The sequence below is a fragment of the Sus scrofa genome, chromosome 13, assembly GCF_054392235.1.
Source record: "Sus scrofa isolate SSC_HxYL_T2T_F1_AM1 chromosome 13, Sscrofa_HxYL_maternal_Yorkshire_Landrace_v2.0, whole genome shotgun sequence".
In the NCBI taxonomy this organism is placed as follows: Eukaryota; Metazoa; Chordata; class Mammalia; order Artiodactyla; family Suidae; genus Sus; species Sus scrofa.
Window position 1 is genome coordinate 191,841,582 of NC_139395.1, and position 12,797 is coordinate 191,854,378.

Below are 12,797 nucleotides of genomic sequence, written 5' to 3' on the forward strand. Positions count from 1 at the left end.
AAAGTTCTACTGAATGTCCCTCTACACTAGTCAAACAGTTGGGAACAGCAGTCTAAGACATTTGTGCTCTCGGTCACCAGGGGTCTTGGCAAGAAAGAGTCAACACAAAATCATCCCACCCACACTGTGGAAATACAGGAATGTGCCTCCCGCCTGTGGCTCCACAGCAATCTCTTCATATACATGTGTTCACTTTAGTGTTATCATCCTTAAATCTGGTTTTTTCTTGTTTTTTTGTTTTTTGGGTTTTTTTTTTTTTTTTTTCAGATGTATGTCCTCTTTAGAGATAAGGCAAAATGTCAGGTTCCCTGCCTGGGAAATGAGAAAGGGGGGCTGGGAGGTTACTGCAAAGAGACCGGGTGCTCATGACATGTACAAAATAGAACAGTGTCAGGCACACATGTTACCATGTGGATCCTTTAACTGAAATGCAAGGCAGAGGAGGGGTGTGTGGGTGTCTGTGTGGTGTGGAGCTGGGCAGGGGCAGGCTATTGGGGTTTGTGTGTGAATGAGGATAAGTGTCTAATTAACATCTAGTTGCAGAGTCTTTTGAATTCTCTAGGAATCCCGTGGGGGTTTTTTTTGGCCATGAAGTATGATAGCTATAGTTGATACCAATGTAATGCCGTCTACTGTCTTAAAATCTAAATATGTGACATGAAACCCTCTTGCCTTCTGAAATATTTCTTTTCTTTTACTAATGTACTTTAAGCATGCTGGCAAAGCCTATGTGCTCTTTCTGCAAAATCTATTAAACTAATACCATTGTCCTTTTTAACGAGCTCCTATTTAAGCAGAAATCATGGAACATAATTACAAATGTAATTGATGAGCACTGGATTCTGCTTTCCTCACTTTGCCTTGTTGGCACTTTTTCATAATTCTGTCTCCATGCAGTTTTTAAAAGTGCATCCAGAAATCTTAAATTGTCTATGCCCCAAACAATACGTGTAATTCTAAGAAAAAAAAGGGAAGTGAAATATTTTAAAGAAAGCAGTGTGAAAGAGCCTGTTGACCTATACACCCTAAGTCAGTGTGACTTTGGGTAATAGGCATTTTTAACACCCCCCTTGCGCTTATCTGTAGGTTTGCCCTCTGCGAGAACAGGCGGTACCCTTGTCCACATACAGCCACCTAGTGCACCAGCATCACTGGATAAAAGGAGTTTATTTCATGACTGGAAGCTTTGAGAGTTAAGTTGTCCTTTGGTGCACAAGCTATAAAAATTTCATTTAGACTGACCTCCTTTCATCTCTTCTTCATTTCCTTAAACTGGGGTTAGCAGTTGGCTAGGAGTACCGACGAGGACCTTTCATTTTTTTTCCCTATGTCCTTGTGGTTGCAAATTAATGCTCAGGCACTCCATTCTTACTTGAATAGCTTTACTTTCAAATGCACTTCTTTTTTAATTTTTTACAAGGACTTGTTACTATGGCTCTGAATTTTTGATTGTAGCTAAATTACGTGGACTCCCTGAAAAGACCTGAATGAAAGAGAACACAATAGAATTCTTAAGACAGAGACTGCTGTGCAGCACACGAAGCCCAGTGTATAAATTGGATCCTGAGTACTGAGGGTTTTGTTTTGTTCTTTCTAGTATGCTCTGAAAGTTGTAAAGGATGCTACAGCATTCCAGCTTTTGCAACCCTGATGCTCTAATCCTAAAGTAAATTTCTTGGAGATGTTTACATGCAAAGTGGAAAATACATTTTTGGCAGCTTTTTGATCCATGCATGATAAGTAATCAATAGTCTAGTTTGTGTGTATTAAGGATTTCTTAAAAGCAAATTTTAATCTCTAAGGGAGTAATGTAGGTTTCCTTGCTTTCTTTACCAGGGCAGTGTTTACTTTAAATTAATGTGGAGAGCTTGGAGAAAACGTCAGCCTCCCGCCTCTATGAAATGATGTGGAAATAGCTCCAGTGTTACCCAACACCCAGGAATGGGAGAAGCTAGGAAAAGTCAGGGAGGCAAGGCTGCTACTTTTGAGGTCTGCAGTTCAATTTCAGGCATTATTGATTAGATTAAGATTTATAACTGCAGAGAGTAAAGGTTTTCAGAGGGGCATTATTGTTCTATTGTTTAGCTTCTGGTGTGGTATTTTTTGAAAATGCTGAGCCTACTTCTAGAAACCTTCTAAATGTAAACTATAATAGAGAAATTAAAGTTTAAAACTCCCCATTTTTCCTATCCATTCACAGATTTCTATGATGATAAAAATGTAGCATTCTGCTCTTTATATGATAAGGTATCAGGTATTTCTTGACAATGAAGTAGTTCAGTTTTATGGCTCTCTTTATTCCAATTCTTTCTTTGCTTCCTTCTTTCCTTCCTTCTCTTTTTTCTTTCTTTCTTGATTTCTCTTTTTCTTTTCTTTCTCTCTCCTTCCTTCTATCATTCCTTCCTTACTGTATTTCTCTTTCATGTCTTTCTCCTTTCCTCTGTCTCAATCTCTGTCTCTCTTAATGATGAATACTTAAGTGCACCTATTAGTTCATCCACTTTAATAAGCATTTACCTTCAGATTTCTAGATAAGGTTCAGGCAAGACCCTGATAATACTTGTTTAAGAATCCATTATCCAGTGTTTGGAAATGATTAATAGTAGAGGATTCCTGTTTGTCCTAAAGCCATGAGCTAAGTCTCTGTTACTAAATGCCAGGGTCGTTCACAAGCTAACCCAGCACAACTCCCCCCACCCCCAGTCCTGTCCTAGAATGTCAGACACTTCCAAATGGTACCTGTAGAGACAAGCTTCTTTTTTAACCTCAGATTTGGTTTTATTCATATATCAGAGTGTCAGAACTACTGGCTTAGTTATTTACATTTGTTTTATGTTCAGCTGTCTGCTTGATTTATACTAATGTGATATGTTCCCTTTCTCTCTTCAGCTTAATAACTGGTTTATATTTTGTTTTGATTTTTCAGTCCCGTCTTTTACCTTCACACCAACAGGTATATATTTGCGCCTACCCTCCTCCTATCCTTTGTTAGTTTGGCACGTGTTGTACTATTGTGTTTCTGTTTTTATTCCATTTTCTGCAGTAAGTTGGGGGAAAGGACTTACAGTAGAAGACAGTACTTCATTGACTCATGTTAGGCATGCACTTGAAGTAGAAATGGCTGGTGTTGCTTGTCATCCCTTTAATGCAGTCCTTTATTCATGACTCCACATTGCGTTTTCGCCTTGTGTGCATGTGTTTCACGAGACAGACACATGGTTTCTACCCTCAGCATGACTTAACATGCTAATGATCGTATTGATTATTTTAGATGTGGCAGTGCATTTTTTTCCTTCACTTAAGCTTTCAGTTTTTCCAACAAAAATATCTCTCCCTTGCAATCCTCTATCCATAGAATCAACATTTTTAAAGGTAACCAAAATATCCAGCACATGTGAAAGATAATGTTTTTCATTTTCCCTAAGTCTGAATCCTAATACTCCATTCTATTCAGTTTCTTTCAAAGTGGGTCCTCTTCTTTCGCATCACCTTTAGCAAAAGATGTACCTGTAGTCTTGCCTCCTCGGTTTTAATCCAGTTATTATAATCACTGGAAGCAGTTATCTCTCCTTAACAGACTCCCAGTTTGGAGTTCTTCTAAGTAGCAGAATTTGGCAGCTTTTAGAAATGTTTCTTCGCAGAAAATCTGTCTGTATTTACAGAAAAGCTAATATTCTTAAACCCTTGCCTAACTATGTGCAAATATTTTTTTTGGTTATGGCTACATTTTTATACTCATAATTTATTAGGCTGAGAATGCTTTCAAGAGCCTTAAAGGATATATGATGAAAATATAATGAGAAGGGTTTTCACAAGCCACAATAAAAAATATGTCACGTTAATTAATAGTCACAACTTGGCGTACATCTTTGTGTGTGGAGGAAAAGAAGGTTTATTTTAACATTTACTTTGTCTTGCTGGTACTCATATTTCTGGAAAAAATGATCTGGTATGTTTTTTTTCCCAAAATTTAAGATTCCACTTACATAAAATCATGAAATTACATGATCTAATAATAAATTCAAAATAGGAATCTATGAGACTGAATGTACAACTGTGTAATAGTTATATTTATTAAGAATATGCTGAAGTTTGCTTCTGCTTAGTTCTCAACTTTGTGGGCACATTAAGAAAATAAGAGTAACATTTAATTCTGCACCATCTTAAAAAAATACTAGTTGAATCAGAGATCTGCCATTTCCTGGGATGATTTTTGGCAATGCTTCGAAGTAGAAAGAGGGAAAACACTCCATTCTAGAAAGATGCTCATGAATGTCATAGCTTTTGATATATAAACACAAATATGTCTATTAATTTTTTCCTTTTTCTTTATAATATTCTAGTAACTTATCAAAGAGGAGGCGAAGCTGTGAGCAGTGGAGGGAGGTAATTATCTTGCTTGTTTTGTAGATTCTAATGGGAATTCCAGATATTTCTTAATGTCTTCCTCAATAACATAGTTTTCTTTGCTTAAAAGGTTTAATGTAAGGTGAAATTCTTCGTTTAAATCTTTTAGAAATAGTCCATTCTGCTGTGCTGTTAAACCAAGCTTGTTAACACGCAAATGCACTCAATGACTGGATCCCTTGCATCTTGGTCAGTGAACACCAGAGGGAGCACGTTAACCGGGGAAAAATAGACTTGCTGATTTAGCAGATGATTAAAAGGAGTTAAAGTAATTAAGTGATGGCATTTATGAAGATTAAGAAATATAGCTAGTTAACGGATACTATCAAAGAAGTGTTCATTTGGAAACCTGCTGAACACAGCATTGCTGCATAAGTTGTTGTAGGTTATGTTTGTTTTGTTTTTTCTTGTTACAAATTCAGCATACTTCAGCTCTCCATTTGCAGGGAAATAGGTTGAAATAAAAGGAAAATCTAGGTAGCTTGTTAACGCGGAAGGTTTTTTATCTCTAATTAAAATGAATCTCAATCCTACATTTATGATTTTTTGGTAATTATTATTCAGTGAACTTTAATGTATTCACTGAGAAATCACAAATTGATGTGACAGGCAGCTCAAAGGGGCTGAAAGAAGGTATAAGTTACATGAGCCAAGCTTCTGGGTTTTCTACAATGACTTTTTTCTTTTCAAAAAGAGCAACCTCCAGCTTAAGGTGTAAGAAAAAATATTTCAACCAAAACCATTTTATAATTCAAATTTTGTTAGCTTATTGAGCACACTGCTTTGTATAGTTAGATAATGCAGTTGCTACTAGAAAAGATAAAAACAGGTAAGATGTTTTCCTGAATCTGAGGAGCACATCATCTGGTGATAAAATTACTGAATTTAGTATATGACACAGAGTGGCAAAAAAAAAAAAAATGTTGACCACCTTTAGCAAAAACTGTACAAATTTGACAATAAGCACTAATCTTTTCTGTCCTGGGTATTGCTGCTAGCTTACTGTTTTCATACCTGTGAAACATAGCCAGCCACTGAAAAACCCCAGAGCTGGGGGGATCTTCATAAGGAATAAATCCACTTGATTCAGGAATTAAACCAGGGCATGTTTTTGCATCCAGGGAAATTCCATCTAAATCAGAGCCCAGACATTCATGAAACAGTCTCTGGCATAAGAACCCTGTCTCGTGGATAAATCTGGAATGCCTAATGATATTACCACTTCTCTACATGTATATATTCATGACTGTAGATTCAGCTTTCTCATTAATCAGAGCAATGGCAATGTTTATTGAGCATCTTCTCTGTGCATGGGCATGTGCACACATGTGTTGTTTCTCTCACACTCACACACATGGACATATAAAAGACAAGTCTAGTTCCTGCTCTGAAGGAATTTACAACCTACATAGACCAGATTATCAAGGAAGAAGTGATGGCAAGGATTACTTGGTTCCAAATGCTAGTTTCTTCAGCAGAAGAAAACTACAAAAAGAACAAAGTTCCTGAACTATCTGTCCATTGGGAAAGCTCAATATACCATCATACAGTATTAACCTTTTGAATGTAAAAATAGTATTACTTTGGAACAGATTTATTTTGAACCCCAAATAGAAATGAATTTTTTACCAAATAAAATGGTAAAAGATGTTGGAATGTTACAGAAAATGCAGTTGAATAAGGATCTTAGAGTCAGTGCTCAAATGACAGTTATATGCATGATTTTAAATTTATTTACTCATCAAATATATTTATTGAAAACCTACAATGTGACAGGCACTGTTCTAGTTGCCTGGGATGCCTCAGTGAGCAAAGACAATAAAAATTCCTATCCTTGGGAACCTTATATTTAGTGGGGGAGATAGCTTAATAATAAGCATTTTTTAAAAAGTCAGCTCTATAATAGAAGCAGTTGGTGAGTGCTTTGGAAAAAAAAATAGCACAGGATAAGAGGATCAAGAATGCATTAGGAAGGTCTCTTTTTCTAGCCATTTGTGACTGTGTGAGTACTGTGTGTTATGTGTGTATGTGTGTACGTTTGTTGTGTGTGTGTTCTGTGATCGAGTGGTAAGAGAATGAGCAATGAGTCAGACCCCTGTATACACTTCTCTAATGCTATTCCTTCAACACTGAATTCCCTTGAGCATCTCAGACTCTGCGAGTCTTCATTGGACCTCCCACCTCCTTCGGTTAATGATACCTAAGTCAGAATGTTCAAATCATCTTCTTTACTGCATCCCTTACTGCAGTTTGTGGATCCTAGCTTTTATTGCCTTCACTATCACCATACTGTTTCACTTCAAGCTCTTTTTCTCCCCTCATTACAAACCCTCCTGGCAGTCCAGCCTTCATTTACCTTCATTAGTGCTACTTCCTGTTAATTCCTCTTGCCCATTGGAGCCAGAGTGAAATTTTAAAATGCATATTGATTATGTCTCTGAGCTTCTGAAAATCTCATTTTTCAATAGAACCTATCCCACTTAAAATACCCAGCTTGGGCAGCACATGCAAAGCCCACAGCCTCCAGGGCTTTGCCGCACCCTTAACACCTCTGTGTGCCACACCTTACAATGCACTGCGTCAAACCCCCCCCCCCCCCCCCCCCGCACACACCACTCCCACCATTCACCAACATTGCATCCTCTTCTGTGTCCTTATTATATCAGCCTGGAATGCGGCCCCTTGTCAGTTTGCTGAGGTTCACCTGCTATGTCCTCCTGCTATGTGAACTCTTTGTGCTGTATAAATACCATAGTTAAGCACCTAATATGAGGTAATGCAGTTACCTTTTGTCAATATCCAGGGTTAGCAAACCATAGCTTTTGGACTAAATCTGGACTGCCACCTATTTTTATAAATAATGATTTATTAAAATATAGCCAGGCTCATTTGTTTACATATTGTCTATGGCTGCTTTACCACTACAACAGCAGAGCTGAGTAGTTGCAGCAGAAAACATATGTCCTGCAAAGCCTAAAATGGTTACTCTCCGATCCTTTGTAGAAATAGTTTCCCAGCTCCTGGCTAAATGATTGTCTCTCTCAATAGAATGTGAGATCCTGGAGTGTAGAGGCTATATGCTTTATTAATCAGTAATCAAATACATTTTTACTTGATTACTGATTAATGAATGTAATAAATGTAATTTATTAGATTATATCCATAAATTCAATACATGAATTATTGGTCTTTGAAAGATACCAGTAAAAGGTATCTAAGGAAGGAAGGGATGAATGCCGCAAGACCTGGTCGAATTCAGCCCTTGAGAAAATTTTGGGTGCTGGATATTTTCCTCTAATAAAGGAGAAGGTTGAGCTAGAGAGCACTCTCCTAGTTCTCCAAAATTGTGAATTTCACTCTTCTCAGAAAAGGGAAAATGAGGATTGTGGTAAGCAAAGAGACCTCTTCCCAACTTGCAAAGGATAAAGGACTTGAATTGTAATCCAGGGGAGGATCCTGAAAATATGAAGTAGCTATTTCTGTTCATTTTCTTTACCTCACATATCCAAGCATCCCCATCACATCTTTAAAAAACAAAACAAAACAAAACAAAAAAAAACAAAACCCTAATTAAAACCCAGACCACAGCATAAACCAGGAAACAGCAGAAAGCTTGAAGAAAGGCGTAGGAAAGTCAGGCTAGCCCACTTGAGAATGCCAACAGTACATTTCCTGGCAGTGGGAGGTGAGAAAGAAACAGAGCTCAGACTTTGCTTCTCTCTAAAGAACCGACCACCCTCAGATCTATCCCTTGCTTCTTTCTGGGCTTTAAAACTCTTTCAAGCTGTCATTGGAAAGAGGAAACAGCCTACATGCAACCCTTACTGCCAGGCCCGTTCACCATTTTCCCCTTCCCCTGATCTTCTAGAACTGTATTTTTGGTTTAGGAGTTCAAATAGGTTTGTTCGTTTGTTTTTTGAGTGAGTGATTGGAATATCTGGAGTAAGAGGAGCAGAGGAATTACAGGTAATTGCCACAAAATTATTTAAGTGCATTTGTTCTCTTTTACTTTGTGACACAAAACTACCCCATTAATATAAACTGGAAGATAAATAATGGCTTTCATGAGCCCTAGTGTCTTCCCTTCCCGGATAATGTCTTTCTGAAGACCAGGAAGAGATAGGCAAAACTCAGATATGTTAGCATGAAAATTCAACAACTAATATACTATATGGATATACGTGTAAAATATATATATAAAATATGATAACATTATATAATATTTTTGACACATATTAATTACTGTAAATAGCACTGTGTTTGCTTCTGCTTTGTTTCTTATCGTTGGGCAGCTAAATCTGTCTCATACACACTAGATCATCTTAAATGCAAAAAAAATAGCTTGTGAGATTGTTTTAAAAGACTCGAAAACCCTTATCAGAGTAGCTGCCTATGCCTATGCGTTGACTTCCTCAGAGTTCTCTGAAATGTATATAACACATAGCGTTTTAAGATTCATTGTTGGGCCCGTAGTCCTGACTCACTCACCTTCTTCCCTAATAGTTAGCATTCTAAACACAAGTCTGAACTGAAAGCTAGGAGGTGAATTGTTAATCCTGCTTCCTCTTGGAAATCACCCATACATGTGAAAAGTTCTCTCAGCCTCTGATGATATCACAACATTCACTTTTAAGTGTTTTTTCAGAGAGAATCATAGTAGCATAAAAATATTATCTATTTCTTTTTGAAACATGTAAATCAGGCTGTGGAAAATTTCCATTTGACCCATACTTCAAACATCCTAAAATATTTCTACAGTGTCAAATATGGAGATTTATTTTTAATAACTTCAATAGTGATAACACCTTTGGTTTTAAGTTCAGGAGAAAATAAGAAAATCTAAAGGTAACTGGTTGCAGAATTGCTATAACCAACATCAATTTCAAAGGCTCCAGATATCTGTGATACAGCTTGCATTTAAATGTTTTAAATTTCAACAGTTCAGCAACATTGCTCTTCAAAGCATATTTTTATCAACAAATTTAAGAGTGAGTGTGTTCAGTTTTAATAGCATTATTCTGAATTTTAAGACTTCGTTTCCCCACTCTGCCTTTTATTAAGAATGTTTGAGGGAGTTCCCATCGTGGCTCAGTGGTTAACGAATCCGACTAGGAACCATGAGGTTGCAGGTTTGATCCCTGGCCTTGCTCATCCCGTTGCCATGAGCTGTGGTGTAGGTTGCAGACACGGCTCGGATCCCGAGTTGCTGTGGCTCTGGCGTAGGCTGGTGGCTACAGCTCCGATTCGACCCCTAGCCTGGGAACCTCCATATGCCGCAGAAGCGGCCCAAGAAATGGCAAAAAAGACAAAAAACAAACAAACAAAAAAATGTTTGAGGATTTTAGGAAATTTCAGTACTCTCCAGTATATGTGTCCAGTATATATCCTAGATTAGAGTGTGAATTCCAAAGCCAGACTACTTGGCTTTGAATCCCAACTCTGCCACCGTATACACAAGTTTCTTAACCTCCCTCAGGCACTCAGTTGCTTAACCTATTAAATCTGGCCAATAATAGTAACTACTTTGTGGAATTGTTATAAGGATTAAATGAGCTGATACATATAAAGAACTCAGAACAATGCCTCACACATTGTAGGCAAAGGGCAAATATTCATTTAATCACAGGTATATGTGTACACACGTATACACACATATACAGACCTGTGGATTATAAATCCATATTCTTCATTTGAAGTGAATTATTCCTAAATAGCCATCAAATGCACAATAAGGTTCCTTGGTTGGTCCTCTACGTGTCAGAATAGGAACTATGGAGAGTGAACTATCAGGTTCTTGCTTCCCAGGTAAATGAGAAACATGATTGGTGCACTTTTACAAAGAAAATGAAACCGTGAAGAAAATCTTTGAAGAATCTGTAGTGCCAGTCTGTTTACGGTGGAGCTGACAGTACATCATGAATCATCACCTCTTTTGCTGAATTATCAAATAGAGTCAGTGTTGGAAAAGGGTACCAAGATTGCCGTTCCTGGACTTCAGTCTGTGCCTCTTGCGCTGGAGGTCCAGGGCTCCCATCAATAACTGCTGATGTCCTCTGCATTCCCAATGCACAGTGAAAGAGGATTAACATCTGCTGTGCCAAGAAAAACATGAACGCTAATATTTCTTATAGTGGACATCATTGTTTTACCAGATTTAATTCAGTAGCTTTCCTTTGTTTATATAGGGATTTGTGGCATTTTACATTGTTACCGTCAGAAAATGTTGACAACCTTACAAAACTGTGCACTGAAACACAGATAAAGCTTTCTGCAAAATGTCACAGAGCCCCAACTCACTGTCTCTGAAACATGGTTTTAAAGAAAATATGCAAATGTGCTTATGTGTGAAGGGTCCGTTATCTAAGTAAAAAAGCTTGTTCCATTTTTTAGTGAAGCTGTGAGAAGAATCGTGATTTTTTTAACAGGCCAAAAATTAAGAAATGCAAACTGTCTTACCTAGAGTATTCTTTAAGCTACTCAAACACTAAGACATATTTTTAGATTCCCTGTTTGATTTTTAGTTACTGCTACTGAAGATGAAGTAAAACATTACAAACAGTACAACATTTTAAGTTTCTGCAAGTTTACAACGTAATGGCTGTATAAACTGAGGCATGTGCCAGGAGATTACACTACGGTTGCCTTGTCTCGAAGGTAGAAGGAATATCATTCAGCAGAGTTGACCAAGTTCTTTGTGAGAATAATGAGATGAAGAATTGTTGGAATTCTGAACAGGGAATATTACTTGCTACTTATATAACACTTAATAACATTTTTTTTTTCTTTAGGCCAGGACTTCTCAACATCAGTGAGCCTGCCACACAGCCATGGCTGGCAGACACCTGGCCTAACACAGGGAACAACCACAATGACTGCTCCATCAATTGCTGCACAGCAGGCAACGGGAACAGCGACAGCAACCTGACCACATATAGTCGCCCAGGTTAGAGGCGCAGAGACAGCTTGATATGCCAGCCTGGCATTGTTAGGGACCAGCCATGAGGAGATAACTTTCCTTTTCTTCCCCCTAAACCGGAAGGGGAATTTAACCAATGTTTTCATGAGATGTTGACCATTATTTAGCAAACTAGCCTGATTCAGGTATTTTCTCCATCCCTATATTTTGATATCTCACTCTCCACCCAGAAAGTCTTCCCAGTATAGGAAAGAATGGAGACTATAAATTCTAGAATAGATACCAAATAAGGAAAAATAAAATTATGCAAAAGTATTCATCTTCATAGTAATTATGGACTTACTAACTCATTTTAACTCTAGTGTTAGTATTCATTTTCAAGACCTTAGGAATAAAGCAGATCAAAAAATCAATAAATATCTAGTTCGAGTGAACCAAAATTTTTAGTAACAGTGATAGTAATAATTATTACATGGTAGTAATAAGTAATTTTAAATGAAAGCTAACTGAAATTCAAGATTAGACTTTTATAGCATACTAGTAAATCCCGAGAATACAAGAAATATGTATCTTTTGCAGTGTATATACTAATCCTAATTTTGTATTGTGGCTTTTTGGTTCAGAAATTTGTGTGGGTAAATTACTTTTCTAAAATTTCATGCTAAAATATAACAGTAAAATTTGGATGTAGAGTATGCAATGCTCAAAGGGATAAACAGAAAACTACAAATAATCTCTTATTAGAAAGCTTTTCAACATTCATTCACAACATAGAAAATATAAAAAGAATCAAAGAATCAAAATATGCAACTATAGAAGTAAAATAATCCATGAAATTAAGGAAAAGGGAAATAGAATAAGGCATTCAAGTAAAAAAAATGTGATGCACCATAAAGTGCATAGTCTCCGTTGGATACAGAGATGGAAATGATGTATCCACGTGACCAAGTCCATGTTCTCCAGAGGTCCACACTCTAGTTGTCTAGACAGCTAAGTGCTTATATAATTATAAGTAAAAGAAAGATTATGCTGAGCCAAGTAAGACAAAAATTGCAGTACCCATTACATTAATTGTAGAGCTCTGTTGTCCAATATGGTAGCCTCTGGCTTCAGGTGGCTCTTTAAATTTAATAAAATACCATTTAAGATTCAGTTCTTCATATGCACTAGCCACATTTCAAGTGCTCAGTAGCTGCATGTGGCTAGTGGCTATTGTATTAGACAATGCAGAATAAAGCATGTCCATCACCCCAGAAAGTTCTGTTGGATAGCCCTCATATAGAAAGATTGGCAAAGAAAAATGAGATTGCCAAAACCATATTGCCTTTAATAATATTGCTTAACCACTATTACATAAAACTTAATACCTAGAAATTAGAAATAAGAATTACTAAAAGCCAGGTGAATCAAATACCACTGATCCCTGATCATTTATTATTGAAAGGCAGGGTAGTTGAATTCAGTAGGATAGAGA

At 37.1% G+C, this 12,797-nt stretch overlaps 1 protein-coding gene across 24 annotated transcripts in view; it reads left to right on the forward strand.

Moving 5' to 3' along the window:
* The window catches only part of ROBO1 (roundabout guidance receptor 1), a 1,127,179-nt gene that overhangs the window by 1,074,471 nt on the left and 39,911 nt on the right, over window positions 1-12,797 (forward strand). For 13 of the 24 annotated variants that reach the window (XM_084991649.1, XM_084991648.1, XM_021071380.2 and 10 more), the window contains 3 exons: window positions 2,927-2,953; window positions 4,344-4,386; window positions 11,196-11,350. In XM_084991649.1, coding sequence (XP_084847775.1) covers window positions 2,927-2,953; window positions 4,344-4,386; window positions 11,196-11,350 — 225 coding nt within the window. The remainder of the gene's footprint in view (window positions 1-2,926; window positions 2,954-4,343; window positions 4,387-11,195; window positions 11,351-12,797) is intronic. The other 11 variants (XM_084991651.1, XM_084991658.1, XM_084991655.1 and 8 more) reach the window with 1 other exon arrangement.